General features: G+C 30.4%; 6 protein-coding genes and 1 non-coding gene across 10 annotated transcripts; 4 read left to right on the plus strand and 3 right to left on the minus strand.

Moving 5' to 3' along the window:
• The first annotated feature begins 931 nt into the window (after positions 1 to 931).
• Positions 932 to 3855, plus strand: LOC131853507 (protein slowmo). Its single transcript, XM_059204413.1, has 4 exons — positions 932 to 1126; positions 1198 to 1363; positions 1686 to 1880; positions 3562 to 3855. The coding sequence occupies exons 1-4, from the start codon at positions 1095 to 1097 to the stop codon at positions 3853 to 3855; spliced, it is 687 nt and encodes a 228-aa protein (XP_059060396.1). The 5' UTR covers positions 932 to 1094.
• Positions 3856 to 5855: 2000 nt separating this feature from the next.
• On the minus strand, positions 5856 to 6454 carry LOC131853509 (mediator of RNA polymerase II transcription subunit 11). Its single transcript, XM_059204415.1, has 2 exons — positions 6260 to 6454; positions 5856 to 6187 (listed from the first exon to the last, which is right to left on the minus strand). Exons 1-2 carry the CDS (start codon positions 6333 to 6335, stop codon positions 5856 to 5858), a joined length of 408 nt encoding a protein of 135 aa, XP_059060398.1. The 5' UTR covers positions 6336 to 6454.
• A 718-nt stretch (positions 6455 to 7172) lies between these two features.
• Positions 7173 to 10442, plus strand: LOC131853490 (large ribosomal subunit protein uL3). The gene is made up of 7 exons (XM_059204381.1): positions 7173 to 7260; positions 7541 to 7733; positions 8131 to 8299; positions 8707 to 9029; positions 9339 to 9518; positions 9921 to 10099; positions 10211 to 10442. Exons 1-7 carry the CDS (start codon positions 7258 to 7260, stop codon positions 10403 to 10405), a joined length of 1242 nt encoding a protein of 413 aa, XP_059060364.1. The 5' UTR covers positions 7173 to 7257; the 3' UTR covers positions 10406 to 10442.
• On the plus strand, positions 7392 to 7470 carry LOC131853687 (small nucleolar RNA U43). Its single transcript, XR_009358002.1, has one exon. It is a non-coding gene; the product is annotated as a small nucleolar RNA U43 (small nucleolar RNA).
• A 1393-nt stretch (positions 10443 to 11835) lies between the features above and the next one.
• On the plus strand, positions 11836 to 18452 carry LOC131853613 (chromatin complexes subunit BAP18-like). Of its 4 annotated transcripts, none has more exons than XM_059204566.1 (5): positions 11836 to 11920; positions 15845 to 15948; positions 16286 to 16380; positions 16709 to 16829; positions 17747 to 18452. In XM_059204566.1, exons 2-5 carry the CDS (start codon positions 15928 to 15930, stop codon positions 17849 to 17851), a joined length of 342 nt encoding a protein of 113 aa, XP_059060549.1. In that variant the 5' UTR covers positions 11836 to 11920; positions 15845 to 15927; the 3' UTR covers positions 17852 to 18452. The 4 variants fall into 4 exon arrangements, with proteins under 4 accessions (XP_059060549.1, XP_059060547.1, XP_059060548.1 ...); XM_059204564.1 differs by lacking the exon at positions 11836 to 11920 and adding an exon at positions 15158 to 15181; XM_059204565.1 differs by lacking the exon at positions 11836 to 11920 and adding an exon at positions 15417 to 15513.
• LOC131853611 (FMR1-interacting protein NUFIP1) lies at positions 12253 to 15079 on the minus strand. The gene is made up of 4 exons (XM_059204561.1): positions 14543 to 15079; positions 14146 to 14374; positions 13441 to 13711; positions 12253 to 13117 (listed from the first exon to the last, which is right to left on the minus strand). The coding sequence occupies exons 2-4, from the start codon at positions 14359 to 14361 to the stop codon at positions 12318 to 12320; spliced, it is 1287 nt and encodes a 428-aa protein (XP_059060544.1). The 5' UTR covers positions 14362 to 14374; positions 14543 to 15079; the 3' UTR covers positions 12253 to 12317.
• On the minus strand, positions 18231 to 19574 carry LOC131853612 (probable RNA methyltransferase CG11342). Its single transcript, XM_059204562.1, has one exon. The coding sequence runs from the start codon at positions 19384 to 19386 to the stop codon at positions 18670 to 18672; it is 717 nt and encodes a 238-aa protein (XP_059060545.1). The 5' UTR covers positions 19387 to 19574; the 3' UTR covers positions 18231 to 18669.
• Between the last annotated feature and the right edge of the window lie 2636 nt (positions 19575 to 22210).

A 22210-nucleotide genomic window follows, 5' to 3' on the forward strand; every position in this document is an offset into this window, starting at 1 on the left:
TATGTGATTTAGGGTCTGACTGCTGTTATTGCACTCTTGACATGCATTTGAATCAATTATTTTCATTCGGCACAAATGACTATTGAATCTAGCGTGACCAAAACGAAGTCGTATAAGGAGTGTGTAAAATTTCCGGTTTTTATATTGACAATAGACATCAAATAGACATTGTCGTTCTGATTATTTTTTTCTTCTATTTTGTTACGGCCAATGTTGCCTCCTATGGCACTAAAATAAAATACACAGTGTACTCAACTAAGAAACTGTAACTATAGTTTTTGTTGTCACTAGTTTCAACCCTATCTTTAATAAAAAATTGTAAGTAAACGTAAAAAATTTACAATAGGTATAACTTATTATTAAAAACAGAATATTTCATTGGTATATAAATTAAGTCTCCTCTTATCATCCTCCGAGAATATTGTTAACACAGGCGACTACTCCATAATCACGTAATCCTCATAAATATTAATTAATGTCTGCCTGCCCTGCAACATGTAACAATGAAGGCCATCGTCGCCGAAGTTGCAAAGGAAAGTTGACGCGACCCTACTACTGCAGCTACGTTCCAGCACTGGCGTCTCGAAAGTACACCATGTGGTTTTATTAGATAAAAACTCCATACACCCCAACTGTCCTCCCTGTTACGAGTGGATAATATTTGGAACATTTTCCCCACTTAAAAAAATGGGTAAATCCTCCGTAATAGCACAGATATTTTATAGTCAATATTTGAAACTAATAACGAAAGGACGATTTTATATTATTTATCGTATAGTAGAACATTGTGTTATTTATTTATACACATTTAGATATAGTATTAAAAAACTAGGTAACACGAGTTGAAAGCAAAAGCAGTTCTTAGTTACAAACTGTAGCGGGAGTAAACGTAGTACTCGATGGTAGCTAGTTTCCGAAACTAGTTGCATTGAAGTACTTCCGTATCTATTTATTTTATCGACTAGTAGTGCTTTTGACTTTCGAGATAAGGTATTTTTACTTTTGTCAACGTAATGTGAGAGAACATAAAATGTCTATTAATTAATTAGATCCATAATATAGTACAAAATATAACGCTACAGAAAAATATTAACATGAAGATTTGGACATCAGAACATACATTCAAGTTAGTATGACGCAATCAAATCGTTTCCTTCATAGTTTTTGGGTAGAAAATTAAAACTTTTTTTATAACAGCCATCCATGGGAGACAGTTGCACAAGCAGCATGGAGAAAATATCCCAATCCTATGAACCCAGCTGTCATAGGCACTGATGTTGTAGAAAGAAAAGTGGTTGATGGTGTGCTGCACTCGCACAGACTAGTCAGTTCTAAATGGTATTTTCCGCGTTGGGCGCAGGCGGTAAGTCCAAATTCCATATCAAATATTATCTATAAGTTATATACAAAAAATGCTTCTATTTATATAATTTTATTCTGCATATATTTATTCTGAACTTACATTGCATGGTAATTAAAATGTAAATATTAGTGACATTATTTTTCAATTTCGAATTTCTACAAGATAATCTTACTAAAGTGACTGACTATGATGTATATAGAGCAAAAGGTGTGAAATTAAAAATTGTGATTCTTATACCTCAGATTATAATTATACTTTAAAATAACTTACTACTAACTAAAAATTATCTTCAGCACTGACAAAATATATTTTTCATTTACAGCTCATAGGAACTGCAAAAATTTGCTATGCAAGTGAGAAATCTGAAGTTAATCCTATACAGCGACAGATGACACTAAAGACCACTAATTTAACATTCTGTCATTACATAGCTGTGGATGAAACTGTTAAGTACACTCCACATCCTTCTGATCCATCAAAGACTCTCCTCACACAGGAAGCAGTAGTCACTGTACAAGTGAGTAAATATTAAATATATTTTTATACTATGTAGTTGGCAAACAAGCATACGGCCCATCTGTTGGTAGGAAGGATAAATTTTAAATGTTTTGGCAATAAATGTGTATATATAGTAAAACTTATTAGCACATAATTGAATAATAAGCAAATATACCAATTATATATCTATATACACCTTTTCATTTCGTGTATATAGTTGTCAAACCACAATTTATCAACAGTACATATTCACACAAATATTTTATAAACAAGTTTGCAATGTTATGATGGCAATTATATAGTTGTTGATCTACTTACTGAAATAAAATTATTTAAAATAAGTATATAATATAATTTTTATTTATTTCTGGTACCATTAAAGCATCACATATACAATGTGAATATGAACAATGGTTCAAGAATATAATGTACATAAATTCCCAATACTAAATTGAGCATGTTATAAATCTATTTCTATTTTTTTAATACAAACTTTGTCCTATATTAGACAAAGTTTGTATTAAAAAAAATATTATGAACAAGTCCCAGCATGAGAGAACCCTACAAATTGCTCAATAGTAAAAGATTTATAACATGCTCAATTTAGTATTATTAATTACTTCCATCTATAAATATTATTGCTCAAACATTTAATTTATTAACAGTCCATTGTTTAGCCTATCTATATAAGAGAAATTTGATTTCTAATGCTGACTGTGATTCTGTAAATTTCTGTCTGTGTTTGTACCTGTGACATTTGTTTATTTTACAACGAGGAATAACAGCATTCTAGCTTCTAAAATTTCAAATTTCTGTAGAAAATTTCTTCTCCTATTTTATTTTACCTCCTTTAGGGAAACTTTTTACAAAGTTTAAAAAATCATATCTATTAAATTTAATCTATAGCTTAAAAAATCAAAAGAAAATTTTTTCTAGCTTCTTACTTTAAAAATTATACTTGCGTCCAACATTTAACTCACCTTTAAACCTTCCACAGCCTTTTTTCTTCACATTAAAAAGTAATCTATGTACTTTCTCAAGGTCTACACTATCTGTGTACCACAATTAATTTAAATCGGTTCAGTAGTTTTGGCGTGAAAGTGCGACAGTCAGACGGAGTTACTTTCGCATTTATAATATTAGTAAGGCTATCCTGAATAACATATGATAATATGCACTTTGCACTCTTTGTATTAGTAGATATAGATAATAGATATCTCATAAGTCCAAACATATAAGCTAAACATTGTAGTTGAAGGTCATCTTTTGTTCATATTTATAAACCAGTCTCTTTATCAGATTTAGTGCCAATATTTCCTATCAAACATTCATATAACTCTTTATATTTTACAAATACAATATGTTATATATACATATTATGTATATTTACAAACATTTGGTTTTTATTTTATTATCAGACATAATTTAAATAATTAGCATCTGAAACAGGCTGTTAAATTAATTAGGGATATTTTTTAAGTGTGCCCAGTGGCAATAAAAATATGTATAATGACAGTAATTGGGACATCATTATAATAATGTATATTTGCTCATAATTATGAGCAATCTAAAAGCCTTTGGTTCTCTTTGATCTTAGTTAGTATTCATCACCCTATTTCAGTATGGATGTGAGATTATTTTCATATAGTGTTTAATATTGTTGTTATTGAAGATTTCAATTTGTATTTTCCTTACTTCAGGGTGTACCACTCAGCAGTTACATGGAGGATTTATTAACAAACAAAATTTCATTAAATGCTGGAAAAGGACGACAAGCTATAGAGTGGGTCATCGGTAAAATAGATTCTGAAATAAAGGAACTTGCAAGCACAGCAGCTAAAAGTACAGATGAGCTGTTGTCACATACAAAGAAATCTCTGGATGATATAACATCGACTGCTAGGAGATCAATGGATGACATATCATCTAAAGCAAAGAGATCACTTGATGATATAGAAAAATTCACAAAAGCTAATGCTAATCAACGGAGCTGAAAAGAGGATTGACTCCTGCAATTCTTAGTTTCAATTGAATATATATTGTGTATATTACAGCATGGACTGGCACTAAAGCACCAGATTTGTGTTAAATGTAATTAATGCTGAGCAATGTAAATAGTATAATGATAGTATTACAAGAAAATATCTGTTTTATTTTCTTTATTACTGCAGTCAAATATTAAATTTGTCAAACATTATAACAGGAGGTAATATAAATTTGAGAATTAGACAGTAATGTGGTTTTTAAATTTATTTATAAAATACAAATCTACCTACATTGGCTTCTGTATATGTATAACATTCTAATGTACATATTTAGAAGCAGTTAATTTATTTTTATATAATTTTAATCATAACCTCTTTACACTATAAAATATTAAAATAGACTGGTACTACTCATTGCTCATGATGTTAATATTTCGAAGTTTTTTTATAAATTACCTCTAAATTTTACCTTTTTGTAAATAAATGTACAGTATATATAAAAAATATAAACAAAAAAATATTGTGGTATTTGCAGTAACTATTCCATGGTGTCATTGAATGAAAACTTGGGAGTTTTAAATGTTTTATATTTGTTCATAATACCAAATGATTTCTTTACAATCTATTATTTTAGAAATATTATTATCATGTATACAGATGGAAAGAAAAGATTGATATAATTGTATGTAGTAAAAACATATTACAACTGGTTTTCAAATTGTTAGAGCCTTATGACATTGTACCTGCCTCATATTTAGATAAATATCACTAAAAATGACATGTTAAATAAGGTAATTTATAAAGAGAAATATTTGTATTTATCTATTTGTGTTTGTTTACAATAAATTTCTGTTCAAATTTTGTGTTTTAATACACAAACTTTAACATTATGCAATTCAGGCCGCAGCTCTCCTCATGCAAAGTCTAATTCTTATCACCTTATATACCTATATCAATAGATAAAAACCTATTTATAAAAATAATAAGCAATTGTTTGTCGGCCAAAAGATTGCCCACTACTGATAAATTATTGGCTTTAATAAATAGGTTTGGAACAGTATTTATCTATACAAACTACATAATAAATTTGACTGATACAATGGAAATATATACAAAATTTTGCAGTGCACCTTAGCAAAAGATTATTTGTTTCACAAAGAAATATTACTTTATATACTATATTTAAATATTATTAGTTTAGTTTCCTTAACATTATCATTAGGTTCTGGCTTAACACATACATTAGAACCTCATATTATTATTAGAATAATCAATTACAATCATCCCCTTGCTTGATGCAGGTCTGCTTATAAAAGATTGATTTAGCCTACTTAACATACAGGTTGTGCTATTTGGCACAGGATTTAAATTTGAATTTCCCTCACAGGCCAAAATGTTTTAAGTTGTTATTCATAACCAACATAAATTAATAAAATTTATACAAACACTGATTATGAATAATTTATAATGTTGTTACTATATTTATCATACAGTATTGTGATATTCATTAATCAAGTAATTATTCGATACAAAACCAATTCATATAACAGGTTCATTCAAAGAATATTAGAAATACTAACCATAGGACAATTTCTAAAATACTAAACAGTTTTTAATTGGTGACATATGGCCAAGCAGATGGTGACAATACTGTTATAAATTTAGAAAATGGCTAATAGCTAGCCAATGCAACTTTTTTAATTTTGTATTTGTGTTTATATTTCTATAATAGTAGGTGTCTATTTACAAAATTACCTACTTAATACTAGTACTACTAAATGATAATGTGTGGTAAATAACCTAGAGGTTATTTATATTATCTATTTTCTATTTAGATTGAGGTACTGGCAGCACTATTTTCATCTAGCATGTAAGTGTACTAAATTTAACTTTTAAATTATAATTCTGTACCACACAATGTATATTAATTAACTTTTGAGAATTATAAATTCATTCAAATGAATTACACAAGCATTGAAGCTCTATTCTAAATATAAATTTCAAAAATATCATGTACTCGTACCAGATGAAGTCATGTTACCATTATGAACACCCCCTTGTGTAGATCTATTTGCAGCAGCTAAATGAGATGCTTTCAGACGGTCCAGTTCATTTACCCATGACCGCACATGCTCAAGTCTATGCCAGGCCATCTGTAATACCTTCTGTGATGCATATCCTGATCCTTCATGAGGCTGACCAGTAGAAACTTGTGTAAGATAGTTTATTTGATCACTCAGTTTAGATTCAACCTGATTGAGAGTTCGTAGAAACTGTGATGTATTCGTTTCAGCTTGCTTTTGCCCCGACTTCTCTTTACTTAGTTCTAGCAGTGCTTGAGCTGTAAAGGAAAATAAGTATAAGCTAATGTCTTAATAAAATCCTCAAACAATATTATGAGCGGCTTTTTTACCTGCACATTGTAAACACGTTATTATATCTTTTTCTATTTCATCGAGAACTTGAATTCTTTCCATGGGACCACCCATAATTACAAAGGTATAATTCAATTCTTTGTAAGTATATTTAAATAATTCGAAAGTACTTAATAATTATAAATTTCTTCGACAATGACAGATCAGAGAGACCTGTCTTTTACCATCGAGTATATAGACGGATGGATTCAATGGATATTTATAATTAACCATAGTCCATCTCATCAGTGAAACACATATCATAGTAGTATATTTTATCCGCAAGTGGATAGGCAAAGGTACGAGACCATACAGCCTAATCTTCAGTACAGGCGGGCTTGGTAGAGATGGTTATTTAATCGATTATAGAAAAATCAATTTCTAATGTGAATTTCATGTTAATTAGCGATATGCTAATTAACAAAAGAGTCGATTAAATAATAATAGATTTTTTATTGTTTTATTATATACATCTGTACGGCTTGGTGGCACTTACGGCAACAGATTATTTAGACCATGTGAGAATTTTTTATGATTAATAAAATAGTGCTCCCTCCTGTGCTAATGGTATACGCTGGCTCTTTAGCCTATCTGTCATGACGAATTGATACTTTTTAAGTAATGGAATACTAGTCCTTAACATATAATATAACATCCCTGCACACCCGATTGCTGTTTTGCATGTGCTAGAAATAACTGGATAACGCATAAACGTACAACATAAAATATTGGGTAATTGGAGTTTTTAGATCACATTATTAATAAATAAAATAATATTGAATTTGATATAATATTATTGGTATAAAAACATATTATAATAACATCAAAATATAGTTTTATACTTTCAGACAAATTTAACCTTTATTGAAGCACAAAAAACTTATAAAGCATAGACAAATAGCACTTTTGGCTATGCTTTATAACGTGAATTTAAATCTGGTCACACTGTCCGTCTGACTAGATCGGCCATTTCCTCTTTCGTTCTCCACCCTGTGACATGGTACGTTCTTAAAAAAGTTTAATCAATATTTAATTTTATAATCTGAATATTTTTCAATAAATCTCGTTAATTATAATGCTTATATTATTTCTGATTAATTATTCGTATTTATATTTACGTTTTTACTGCAAATGATGATTTCTCTATATCAATATTTACACGGTTAGAACCTGAATACATGTGAAGATTTATCTAGGGCGGACTGATGCTTTTTTGGAATAAAAATCTATTTCAAAGGCTATATTTCACTGTTTAATTTCCATTACCTTTCCATTTCCAGTCGCACAGGAAATTTTCAGCACCTCGCCATGGGTCGATGGGATTCTATCCCAAGAAGAGGTCCCGTCGTCATCGTGGTAAAGTGAAGGCTTTTCCTAAAGACGATGCCAGCAAACCGGTACATCTTACCGCCTTCATAGGTTACAAGGCTGGTATGACCCACGTGGTTCGGGAACCAGATCGTCCTGGTTCAAGTAAGTAAACCTAACCTATACTTGATAAATATTTAAAGTATGTATATTTCCTCAATAACATATGAAATGTTAGTGTGAAAAAGTATTTATATTTGCCTCATTTTAGTACGGATTAGGGGAATGGGGTTATATGGGACTTATTACGGTCTATTTAGAATATAAACTTACCTTACAATTACCTTACTTATGGTGTATTTAACAAATAATACTTATCTCAAATTGATTAATTTGAGATTCATCTCAGCCTGGAAGCCTGGACAAAGGCACTCCCCCAAAGATCTCAATTTAATATTATTTTCTAATTACGATTTTTTATTTACTTATTATATGCATGCTGAACCTACTAGAATCCATGAATAGTAGTTAAGTTAGAATGTTTTTTAATTTTTTACTTTAGAAATCAACAAGAAGGAGATTGTAGAGGCTGTGACCATTATTGAAACCCCACCCATGGTGTGTGTGGGTGTAGTTGGTTATATTGACACACCTCATGGTCTCCGAGCTTTGCTAACAGTTTGGGCCGAGCACATGTCAGATGATTGTCGCCGTCGTTTTTACAAGAACTGGTAAGATTTATCCAATCCATCTTAAAAAACAATTTATAGTTCTATTTATTTTCAACCAAAAATTTACTACATAGAAGTATCCAGTATTTTATCCTATACAACTGTTTTTGTTAATTAAATCTTATTTGTTCAGTATTTGCTCATATACTCTAATAACTATAATTTTGTTGTTGAGATTTTATTTATTAAAATTAGAAAACATTTATTTCTTATCATTGTTGAATGAAACTATTCAATCTTTCATTATTATTATTATACTCTATTACTAATTTTTAAAACTAACTCTCCAATCAGCAGATGAGAGTTGACTCAAAACATGTGTAGAGCATGTTTGTTACCAAATTGTCTCCGCTCAACGATGAGGCTCTTTGGTTTCTCTTACAGCAGGTGCTTTTATAATGTAATAGGTACAAATGTAAGAAGAAGGCATTCACGAAGGCCAGCAAGAAGTGGCAGGATGAGCTCGGACAAAAGTCTATTGAAAAAGACTTTAAGAAGATGATACGCTACTGCAGTGTAGTCAGAATCATTGCTCACACTCAGATGAAGTTGTTGAAACAACGCCAAAAGAAAGCACATATTATGGAGATTCAGCTCAATGGAGGATCTATTGAGGATAAAGTGAAATGGGCTAGAGAACACTTGGAGAAACCCATCCCTGTGGACTCTGTTTTCACTCAAGATGAGATGATTGACTGCATTGGTGTCACTAAGGGGAAAGGCTACAAAGGTACTAAAGAACATTTACCTTAAAAACTTACTCAATAATACCTTTAATTATATAATTAGTTTTAGTTAATTAATTAATTATAATAAATTTCTTAACTTAAAATAATCTATGATCCATTATTTAAAGTATATTTGAAATGATGAACAATTCTTTTCAATTTGGTATGATAATTTCAGTGAATATGTTTAATGGACTATATATTCTAACTAATACTATACTACTATTATTATTTTAGTATTAATATAATAGAGATGCAAATTTTTTTTTATAATAATGTAGGTACTATATTTTGTGCTATCTGTTTTACAGGTGTGACCTCGCGTTGGCACACTAAGAAGCTTCCACGCAAGACTCACAAAGGTCTCCGTAAGGTTGCTTGTATTGGAGCATGGCATCCTTCTAGAGTGTCATTTACTGTAGCCCGTGCTGGTCAAAAGGGCTACCACCATCGTACTGAGATGAACAAGAAAATCTACCGTATTGGACAAGGTATATTTTTAGGACTTGTTATGTAGATAGAGCAAAATGATGGCTGATAGGGATCAATGGAAAAATATATCATACTGTGTCACCCCAAAATAATGGGATAAATGCAAAAATGAAATCAGAACTACATATAACTTAGTTTTTTCTAAATAGTAAAAAGCAACAGCATTATTTTATCACTTGCTGTTTATACTAAGGCATCATCATTACTCTGTTTTTCTACAAAAAATATATAATATTACCACTAGTTTCTCCCTTAATGTGGTCTGTTCAAACAATAAATTTTATGTAATAGGATAAGTGGTTATTTTATTACCCTTCCCATAGCTGGAGTGACTAGAAATTAAAAATTCATATAGTATTAATGTAAATATGTATTTATTCATCATTTTATGTTTGCTATAGGAATCCACACTAAGGATGGAAAGGTCATCAAGAACAATGCATCCACTGAATATGATTTGTCTGAAAAATCCATCACTCCAATGGGTGGTTTCCCCCATTATGGTGAAGTAAACAATGACTTTGTGATGATAAAAGGCTGTTGCATGGGACCGAAGAAGAGGGTTATCACTTTGAGAAAGGTAATAAACAATCTGAAATAGCTTCTGATGGTGTAAAATTTAAAAAAAATATATAATTCAATATATCCATCCTTACCTTACATATTTCTTAAATATCTTATATAATTACAGTCTCTGCGAGTACACACAAAGAGAGCAGCTCTTGAGAAGATTAATCTCAAGTTCATTGATACATCATCTAAGTTTGGACATGGTCGCTTCCAAACGCCTGCTGATAAGGCTGCTTTCATGGGCACGCTCAAAAAAGATCGTATTCGGGAGGAAGCCGCAGCTGCACCCGCGCCTACAACTGCAGCACAGTCCTAAATATTTTGGACTATAAATAAAATCATTTGAAATATATTATTATATTGACTTTTGATATTGCGCCCTCTAAAGCATATTCAACGAGAACCTACCTCAATTAAATTAAATGGTGAAAATATAGAATGAAAGATATTCTATAAAATATGAAAATAAATGAGTCTTGGGTCAGTTGCAATTTATTTTCACAAGTTAACCCTCAAAAGTGAGTTCCAATATAACTGACGTCGCAAAATAAATGGACATTTACTATTTCTATATAGCAAAGTGAATGCTTACGCGTTATAGTAGTAGTTACTTGTTAAAATTTGCATTATCATCAATCATGTACATTTATAGTCACAGACTGACGTTTATTACATCATGATCAAAAGTAACATCTACCTATTATAAAATATGGGAACATGGTAACTCATTGTAGAAACGCACCAGAATACGCAATGATGTTCCTGCTGTGTGGATGGCAGACTACTATTACCCATGAAACTGGCGCCCACAAGAGCCTGCGTATTCCGATGCGTTTCTCCCTCTTCACGTAACTTTATATGCGTTATAGGGCACACAAGGTAATTTATTAATTTTTGTGTCAATCCCCATCACTAACGCTTTTAATGAATAAACTATAAATAAGGAAATTATTGACTTCTAAGTCAAATACTATAGTATATATTCATCAATAATACCTACAGCTATTAACGGCATAGCATAATTTACGCAACCTATCTTTGGATCAAATTTCATGAACTTTATAGTTTCTCCATCCTGAAATAAACACAAAAATGGGAAGACGCATCTTGCTTTATTGCTGCTAAAGAATAAATTAATTTTACCGGAGAATGTTAAATTTCTTACAATTATAAGGAAATCATACCAGCCCTTATGGAAGTTAACGTAGATATGATGAAGCCTACTTTTCTGGATGATAATGAAACTGTACATCCACCTGCACTAACGGTTTACGCTGGCAGAGCACCGGTGGAGGACGATATGATGAGTTAAGAAAAGATAAAGGTTTCCAGGGAGAACCGTGTGGAGGTCAACCTGACATGATACATTGTTAGCTTTGAGGTCATTTAGTCCACATTGCTAATAATTCCCTTCTCCCTTGCAGAAAAATTAATTAAACGTAAAAAGTAACATTAATTCTTCTGAAATGAATATTTGTTTTTAATGAATTTTACAGAGCACTCCTTATAGCTGTGTAAAATTAATTAAAATACTGAAACATAGTTTAGGAAATAGTAGGTTAAAAAATGTAGTGACAAACACTGAATAACTATGCTTTATGTCCGCCGGAGTTGTGGTGATAATGCAAATGAGATTCAGACAATGGTTTAAAGGTCTGTGGTTTTTAATGGATAAGAATGCTACAGACATCTGACGGGTGGAGTAAGGAAAATTTCCCACGTAAAAAGTAATAAAGAGTTTACTGTTCTTGCAACTTTCAAACGATTCATGCACAATCAGACCTTATTTTAAGATTTTAGAATGGTTAAGAACAGTGGTCATTATATATAGGTATGTAGATTATTATAACTGTACTAGACAACTGATACAAATACATTTTTTTTTGTAAATATTTAATAATAACCGTACTTATTAAGACAACTGATACAAATACATTTTTTTTTTGTAAATATACAAAGAATCAAAATTAATACATCCAGGTACTGAGACAATTTTATCATTATTAATAAAATGTTTGTAACAAAATAATCATTTTTATAACATATCTAATACATTGCAAAACTCAGTGGTGTGCCTTTACAGTAGTTTTTGAAGAGGTCGTAATTTGGTTTCTTGTTATTATTTTTAAGTTTATAGGTAATTTATTTAACAAAAGACGGAAATCAAAATTAATATTATCCAGGTACTGAGACATGGTTTTATCATTAATCTTTAATAAACATAGTTATCAATTAACAAAATAATCATTTTTTATAACATATCTAATACATTGCAGAACTACATTACGTTCATGTTGCATTTCTTTACTAAGTAGTTTTTGAAGAAGGGTTGACGGTAGTTTTGGTTTCTTGTTATTATACTTGTTATAATTAGTTTCATGAGCACCCATTTTTCTTTTAGGTAATGTTTTATTATTAATGGATTGAGTCTGATTAGTGTCTGTTTCAATATTATTGACACTCTTATCAATTTTTACTTCTTCTGGGCCACTGTCACAATCACTCTTATTGTTGTCTTCGATCATATTATTAGCATTTGGAACACTTATATTGTTTTTGTTTATTGCATATTCAATTTCCAGTTTCTTCTTTTCTAACATTTTTCCATTATCTCTTGTTACACAAGATTCTTTTTTTACTAGATCTGTTTTTGTTTCTTCATCAGAGGACTCATAACTGCACATTAAAGTTGATAGGGCACTGCAAACTATGGGTTGTTTATCATCAGTAACATCTTTATTTTTATTAGAATATTCTACTTCATCATCTACTGAGAAATTGCTGTCTGAGTCTTCTGTCTCTTCATTTGTATCACTATTCTCTGTCAAATCTTGTATTCCTTTAAATGGTTTAAGCTTTCTTTCATTGTTGGAAATCGACAACAAATTATCTTTAGTTATTTTTTTATTAATATGTTTAGATGTTATTACTGGTTGCACTCCCATTTGATCCTTTGAAAAACTTTGTGGAAGGTTTTGTCTATGTCTTGAGTTATTATTATAACTGTAATCATGTTTCCTTTTTGTATCTGTAATCAAGTATTATATTAACATAAATCATGTTGTTAAAAATATGTTAATTTCACCAATAATTGATTAAAATTATTAGGTGACTTATGAAACAGTTTCTTACAAAGTAGTTATTCTAATAAATTGTAATTGTAAAAAAAGATATAAATGTTAGTAATACATATTTATTATTTTTATATTAAAACTCTAACAATATTTTATAATCAGAAGTTGTTACTTTGTCTTTTTTGGATATTTGTTAGATAGGACAAATAAATCACCAAATTTTATATAATGTATGAAATATAAAATGTAAAAATGAATTACATAAAAAAATTGTTACCTGGTTGTTTGTAATTATTATGTAATTTGTAATTCTTTTGTAAACCCATTTTTTCGCCTCTTTCAATCTTTTCCTTTATTTGAGCTGTTTTTTTCTCAATATTATTCAAAGTGGGATATTTCTTTTTTCTTTCCTCTATCCATTTTTTTATTTCTTCTGGATTGTTAACATTTGCAATTTTTTTGTATAATCCAGATGAATGTTGCATTTGTATATGTTTTGTAATAACATTAGGGTGTGCAACAAACTGGCAGCCATCAATATTACATTTCTAAAAAAGAATAATTATGAGTTATGTATATATTGATAACTATTTTACAAGTTTCAGTGAACAGCTAACATTTTTTTATGTCATCAAAATGAAAATATAATAGGAATCATTAAGTTTTACCCTTGAGCATATATCATAAATATACTTCAGTCAGTTTTTCATCACAAAGTCTAATCAGTGAGTGAATCTTGCCAAATTCATCTGGAATTTATCACCAGGGGTCCTGGGTGCAATCTGACATAGTATACTGCTAGAAATGGCTTCAGTAGGCATTACTAATAATATTTCCCCCTCTATAGTTGGATTTGGATAATGACATTTAAAGGACATTAGAAGCATTTCAGTATTCAAAAATAATTTAATGTTCTTTTATGAATTGTACTTATATTGAAACACTATTGGGCTATGAATGATTATTATATGTGTGTAGTTACCTCATGTTGCTTTTTATGTTTTTCTAATAAGTCAGCATTATTAAAATTTCGGTCACATGTTTCACACCAGTGTTCATCAGATATTTCAGCAGCTTTTTGCATATATTTATTTCTTCCTGAGTAATTTGTCTTAAATCCTGAATTTGGTCTCCATTGAGGGTTTCTATATTCTCTTTGGTTGGTTTTAGCCATGGATGGATGATATGAATATACCATTATATTTGAAGTTCTGTAAATTACATATAAGACATAAATATTAATTTTATTTATATTTAGGATATTATGTCAATGGAACACGTTCTTGAGAATGTCATAGTCAGCAGAGGCTAAGGCTAGGCTGACTAGAAAGATAAAATTAAATGTAAAGACAGCAGAATATTTTTGAATTGTTTTGTACCTTTTTGGCGTGATTTACAATTAAAAGACTTTTATATGATATATGATGCTTTTGATCTGGTTTGCGTGTTTTTCTTTTCCTCCAAATGTATGTAACATTAAAGAACGTGTGAAACGCTGTGGTTGGTAGCAGTTCTTTCCACGAGGACTTTAAAGAATGGCTGGGTAAGTACTTAGTTATAAGTTTGAAACTCAAGTTTTTAATGTTATAGTTTCACATGAAAAAGTATACCGATAATTGAATTATAATATTAAGAAGTAGATGTAAGAATATATGTTTTTGGAGACTAAATTCAACTTGATAGATATCACAAGTATAAATAATATTAATATTTACCACAGAACACCAATAATATTAACCGTACAAATGTCAAATTTCCAAATAATGTTACCAGCTGGACCTGCGATAGTGATTTTTCTTAATCGTAATTTTTTATTTTAGAGGATGTGTTATAAAGCTGTTTACAACATACTACAATATTTTTCAAATTTATATCTTTCCATACAATAGTGTTTCTATTATTGTCTTGATATTTTAATGGAATAATGTTTCAGGTGGACGGAGCGATTTTTTCTTATAAATTTGTTCGAAATGTTTCTAAGGGTTAGGGTACTAACATATAAAATACCACTCAACTATGTAAGTCCTAAATATGTAACATAGATGAGATAGTATTTTTGTAACATAGTTTTCATTTCTAAATTATATCATGAATAATTTCCATTCCAACATCAATATCTGGAAGCTTACTAGGAGTTCCTTATAGCAAATCTTAAACAGAACTGGCCTGCTAAACTACTACTACGAGCTGAAGGCCGAAGCGAGAAGGCCTTTTACACGATTAATTTGTAAACAATTTTCTTAAAATTTGTCATTGGCAAATGTACAAATATCCAAACCACTAACAAAAGAGAAAAAACGTTTTGTGTTAATAATTGATTTCTTTTATGTATGTTTTGAATGTCTAAATTGTAAGAATTTTGAAACAATTGCTTGCTTTGTTTGTATTTATCTATAAATTTTAATAATATAATTTTATACTTCGTATTTATTCAATTTTAGGTAGATATTCGTTCCTATCTCTTAATTTTTTAATTATCAGTATAATATAATATTTCTATATAATGTACATTTGGTGTTATAGTATTTTGCTTCACATTTCATATTCAGAAATATATTAATTTTAACTTCATATCTTGGTCTCAGTTTGTTGACCATTCAACAAACTGAGACCAAGACTCTTTTATATGTACTAATGAAATTATCAATATATGTAAATAAAGAAATATTTTGATTTTACAGGTGCCTGTTATTATTATGTTCTTCGGATAAAATAAGAGTCTGATCTCTTAGTTTAAAATATTAAAGACTGAAAAATTAACACCATGAATAATTCAGCGGCAAAGGTAACTTATATTTAAAAAAGTTAAATGGTTTAATTTTGTTCTATTATGAATATTTTCTTAATGGATCATAATGCAATGGTGCATCCGCTTTCTCTGACGGTTTACTCTAGCAGGACACTGGAGAGTGATGAGGTGACCATAAGGTCACGTCAGTTAGATAAGAATTTTAATTTGTCTACTCATCATGGTAAATTTGCCTAGAATTTATCACATGCTTCTAGGGGGAACTGCATGGAAGTCTACCTGACATGATACATTTCTAGCAATGGGTTTATTATTGTGAATTACTAATAAACCATCTTCCCCTATACTGCTTTTACATAAAAAATTTGCACAGGTTGGAGAAATATTTACTGAAGCTGGAGCAGCTTTCAATAAATTAGCCGAAATGACTATGATGTTACACCCGATAGCAGAGTCAACAACAACCAGGTAATTATTGTAGGCAATGCCTATAATTATAATTTATATATATAAAATTTAGTCATTCCTTACTCCTATAAGATTGAATTGTGATAGTATGCTAAATCTATACATATAAATAAAATTGGAGTGTCTGTTTGTCATATTGAAATAACCATTTTTTACTACATGCATATGAATATAAATACGAAACATACACCAAGATAACATTTTTTTAAAGTTTTGTCTGTTTGTTCCGGCTAATTTCTAAATTGGCTGGACCAAATTACAGAGGAATAAAATGCAGATTATATTTCAAGTTATATTTATTAATAACATCAAATCTTCATATTTACAGTTCACAGTCAAAGACACCATTAAAAAGGAAAGCTGAAGAACGTATACCACCACAGAGCTCAAGTCCTCCCCCATCTGGTCCAACTCAACATAATTTGCATACACCACCAATTTCACAACAGGTCAATAATTTATATCAGTATTATAGTTTTAATAAAAATGTTTTACAATGAGTAATTGATATGATACATGACTATAATAATACAATTGCATAGTATGTGGACATGTTTGAATGAGTCATGTATTGTAATATATGTCAATTGTGGGTTTTCTTAGGGTAGTAAATTTTATGAAAAGAATACATGTACTTATCTTTTCTTATAATCAATTTTTCTTATAAATATCTTTGAAATCTGCATTCAAAAATTGACTCTAATAATGCCTTGGTATATCCTATTTATATTTTTCTTATGTATTTTAAGATTATTTATAAATTTAATCTCTACAAGTACACATAGCCATATCCTCTCCACTGTTAATCTGTCTTTGTCTTTAAATTCTGCTTGATTCTTGTGAAAAGTTGTGTGTACATAAACCCATATATTTATAATATAATCATTATGTTATTTGTAAAGATTATTTTGAGAAAAACATTATAAATCTGAAATTGTATATTTTCATACATTGTTTGTTAGCATAGTTCTGTTATCTGTAAGAACAATCTTATACTGTTGTATAATATCTCAATTAAAATTTGTGTCCTTGTACATTTAATATTTTACATATTTCAAAGAAAATAAATTATTTTTAAGTCTTGGAAATATTTTAAATTCTATTTGTACATTTTTTTTAATTTATGAGGGAATTAAAAATTCAGAATTTTAAACATTATAAATCTGAAATTGTATTTGTACAAAACAGAAAATACAAAACAGAAAATACAAAGTTTTTATTTGTATAACTACATCATTATTCCTTTAACATAAACAAAATAAAGCTATGTTCATTTTGTATAAGTTTGGATATTATATTTAATATTTGACTTGATTGCTGTGTGAATAAGAAAAAAGTTATGATGTTATTTTTATTTATTTTTCAGGTAACACTTAACATGTTGAATGCCCAGGAAGCAGAAATGGATGTTGGACTTGGCAATGATGTTAAATTAGAATTTGAATCCAGTACCGATGAAGTCACTACATAGTAAATATTGGTGCATTATATAACTTTTTTCACTTTATTTGTATCTCAACTTAGACCTTTGATTACATAATTGTTCAGACAATGTTTTTTTAAACACTTAGACAAAAACATACCAATTTTATAATACTATTATTGCTGTATGTGAATATATGTTGACACATATACATTATTACTTAAGTATGTTTATGTCAAATTTATGTTTGTTTATGAAAATATGTTTCAAACAAAAATCAACATCTTATTCCTATATTGTAATAATGAAGTCTGTGGTTTGTTATCAGCATTTCTATTACTGGAGGGTTAGTTATAAAATTTGTTTCATAAACAATATGTTTCTGTTGTAGGTTAAATTATTAAATGTTTGTTCATTAAAATGGTCATTTACTATTTAAATTGTATATGGATCACAGTATAATAATACATACTGACTATAGAATGTTAGCTGTTTGATGCCTACAATTTTGTTTAAGAGCAGCCATTGCCTATGTCATGAACAAATTTCACTTAGGTCTATTCAAAAATGACACCCAATTATAAGTATAGACATAAAAAAAATTACAATCAGTAAATTTAATATATTGGCTTGTCATTCATAATTAGTCTTTTTTACCTAGATTTATATATAACAATATAATATTATTATTTTCTTGAAATATAAAATGAAACATAACCATGTACTTACTTGTTTTCTTGAGTCCACAATATTTATTTAATAATTTAGTATACATTAGGTAATTATATTTACATATTCCTAATAAACTTTATAAAAACTGATATACCTATAAGTATATAATGTTAAAATATTTTCTAGGTAAATCATTATCTATCAATTTGGAAACTTTTGATTTTTCTATTCCATGAGGAATTAATAGATTCATAGACTTTTTTATAATGATCATCAATAAAAAATTGTTCAATCGTTGATTCCACATCAGATCTTATTCTTAACTCATTATATAAAGGAAAGCTGCCACCAGATTTCTTTACACGTCTCTGTGCATTTCTATAGCAACTCCACGGTTGTGGTTCAATGATAATTAATTTGGAGAGCTTTTTTAAAAAACCTAGAAACTTCTTTAAGCCTTCATCACCATTATTAATGTGTATCCACATTGTGACTGAGAAACAAAATGTTATGTCAAATGTTTTTCTTTTATGATAGTCTAAAAACTTCTCTATGATTTGAAATTCTTTTTCATTCATCACATCTAGAGGAGCAAATGTTATATTGGAATTGCAATTAGTCTCATTAGCTCTTTGTATTAAATTGTTATCAATATCAATACCTAGCATATATATCTTATTTGTGTAAACAGTTTCTAGATATGTACAAAGTTCTTGTGTAAGTTCACCTGTGTTACATCCAATATCCAGACATAGTAGTGGTTCATTAAAGGATTGTGTTGGGAACATATCCGGGTGAAGGTTCTCGATTCTCTGTTTAGCACTATGGAAGGAATAGTAGTTGATGAAGTTTCCAAATTTTACGGCACCTGGGTCAGTGCCCATAAAATTAAGTTCGTCCTCTTTCGGCATTTTCAAAGTCCCTCGTGAATGATATATACGTCAGTAGATTGCTTTTAATAAACTTAAAGGTGGGCCGAGTTATAGATGTAATTTTATGATAATGACCATATCACAGGTGAAGACTTTTTAGTGAAATGATAAGTGACAAAAACATAATATTTATTTAAAAATTTTGTTTCTACTCATATTGTTTTTTCAACGTCTGGAATTAGAAAGTAGTGATGACTAAACGAACATTTTCAAAATATTGTAACAATATTTTTAAAGCATGAGTACAATCGCAAAATACAACACTTTCCTTGAGTAGTAATTACTGATTCTTGATTTTCACAATTTAAGTATTCACGTGTCTTCTGTTACCAATCTGTCATAAGATGACAGTCTGACATTGACAATCTTTGACATCTAACGGCTATGGCTACCTTTAGGGGCTATGTATGATGGGCCGCTATTATCATCATTACTCCTAGCATAAAATCGCTACCGCTGTCTGTCCCTTTATGCTTAAATATTTTAAAACTACGTAACGGGTTTTTTTAAATAAATAGAGTGATTCTAGCGGAAGGTTTATATATATTTGCGGCTAAGATGGCGCCGCTATTATTTGTGTTGGTGTTTGTAATGTAGCAGCAGCAGGAAAGGAGATGAAGTGATAAGTCCAGTGATTGCTATTTACAGTATATATATATTAACAAAATATTTACAATTGATATAGGTATGTATAAGAAGGTGATTCGGTCTCGAATGACAAGCTTGTTATTCTTCTTGCCCCATTGTAACTAGGCAACGGTGTTGCCGCACGATGATAGCAGGTAGATTCGCCACATATATAATACATGTACACCCCTGCGCAGCCGGGGCGAGTAGCCAGTTTATGTATATAGAGTGTTTTCTGTAGCAGCAGCACCAGGAAGAGGGAGGTGAAGAGAATGAGACCGTTGTGGCTATGTAGATACATATTCACAATGAATATGTATATAAGCAAGCGATTTGGTCTGAATGACAGGTTTGTTTTTTTTTCTTGCGGTATGGCATTCACCCCAATTTTAGGGTATTTCGCTAAAAACAAAACGGGGAAACGTCATTAATTTATATCTAGCAACGAAAATTTTGTAGAATAGGGATAAGGATTAGGTTAAGAAATTATATAGAATATGATATTTACAAATAATATATATACAATACGGAACAAATTACATTAAATTTTAATACTATTTAAATATATAAATTCAGTTAAAAAAATATAAATAATAGGATTATCCGCGGAAAGAAGAAGGTGAAAGGAAAAAAAAAACCTATAAATTTAATATATCATCAAATAGAACTCTGCGTTATGATCTGGTAACCGATGGTTTTGCGATTGTAGCAGGTTGATTGTATGAAGTGGTGGCGAATTGAGATGAGCGGAAATGATGAAGAAGTGAAAGGAATAGAGGAAGGGTGGATGGTAGTGAGGGTTCGTGTAAAAGCTGAGCAGGACTCATGCATCCCGGTTGACCTCCATTTTGATCTTCTAGATGAAGTGGAAGGAACGAAAGATGAAACTATGGACCGTAGTGAGGGCTCATGTAGAAGATGAGCAGGAATCAAAATATCCCATCTGATCATCTGTTCTGTTCCATTACAGATGAAATGGTAGGAAATAGAAGTGAAAGTGTGGGGCTCATGTAGAAGACAAGCAGGACTCACAGAATTCCGGTTGATCACTGTTCTTTTTCCCAATGATTAATGGCTTGGTGGAAGATGGCTGATAATGAAGTTAAATGTGATAGACTCAGCCATATTACCTCAACATGTGTAAACTGTGTATAATGCCAAAACAAAAAATATTTTCCTCCGGGGCAGATAATGTGGTAAATTCGCCACAGACCTAATTCTCAGTCGTTGGACCCAGAATAAGAAATATAATCAAAGTAAAATAACGCTTATTATTTAATTAAATTAAATGCACTAAAAGAATAAAATATATTTTGCCTAAACCTATTTCTTGACGAAGTGTTTTATTTTCTAATCACCATCTCTAAGGGCGTTGTGATTATAGTAAAGTCGAGTTCCGTAGTCACGGCGAAAAAAAGGTCAGGTTGGTGTCCAAAAAGCTCGGACTGCTCAATATAGAGCGAAACTACACTGTAGACTTGAGACATGTCTCAAGTTCGCCCCATATGGAGTATGCTATCATTTTTGGGCAGGAGTACCTGAATACCCGCTCGGTACTACACGGAATTATGGATCATCCCGACCTCAGGTGATATCGAACCACTTACATTGAAGCGAGACTTCCCATTGTTTTGTGAGTTCTACCCAATATACAACGGATTGTGTTCTGAAGAAATGTTCGTCATGATACCTACGGCAACCTTTTATTATCGCATCGATGTCGATAGACCATTCATCCCTACACGGTGGAACCTAAGTGGTTTCGGTCAGTCCGGTTTTAGAGAAGCTTGCTCCCGTGTATATCGCACGGGAGGAAGCTTTTCTGAAACCGGAAGACAGGAAGGAAGGAAGATTATGGAAAGGCCTACCTGCCGAGGTTTTCTCGAGAGACTAGAGTATGGGGTTTTTTAAGAAGGGTATATTAAGGTATCTTAAGGGTTAGCAACGCGCACGTATGGTACGCGTACCCTGGTATTTCATTTTCAGGCGTCCATAGGCTACGCTAACCCTTTACCATCAAATGGACCTTATGTTTCATTACCAACATTGTAGTATAAATTAAGAAATAATCCATTTATAAAATAACGTCTACTATAGTTCTTTTAATACCTATATGGTTAACATGTTTAACGATATTTACATGTTTTTTTATGTAGTAAGTATGTATTTATCAATC

Source organism: Achroia grisella, unplaced genomic scaffold, assembly GCF_030625045.1.
Source record: "Achroia grisella isolate CSIRO2021 unplaced genomic scaffold, CSIRO_AGI_Agris_v1 utg903, whole genome shotgun sequence".
NCBI classification, from domain to species: Eukaryota; Metazoa; Arthropoda; class Insecta; order Lepidoptera; family Pyralidae; genus Achroia; species Achroia grisella.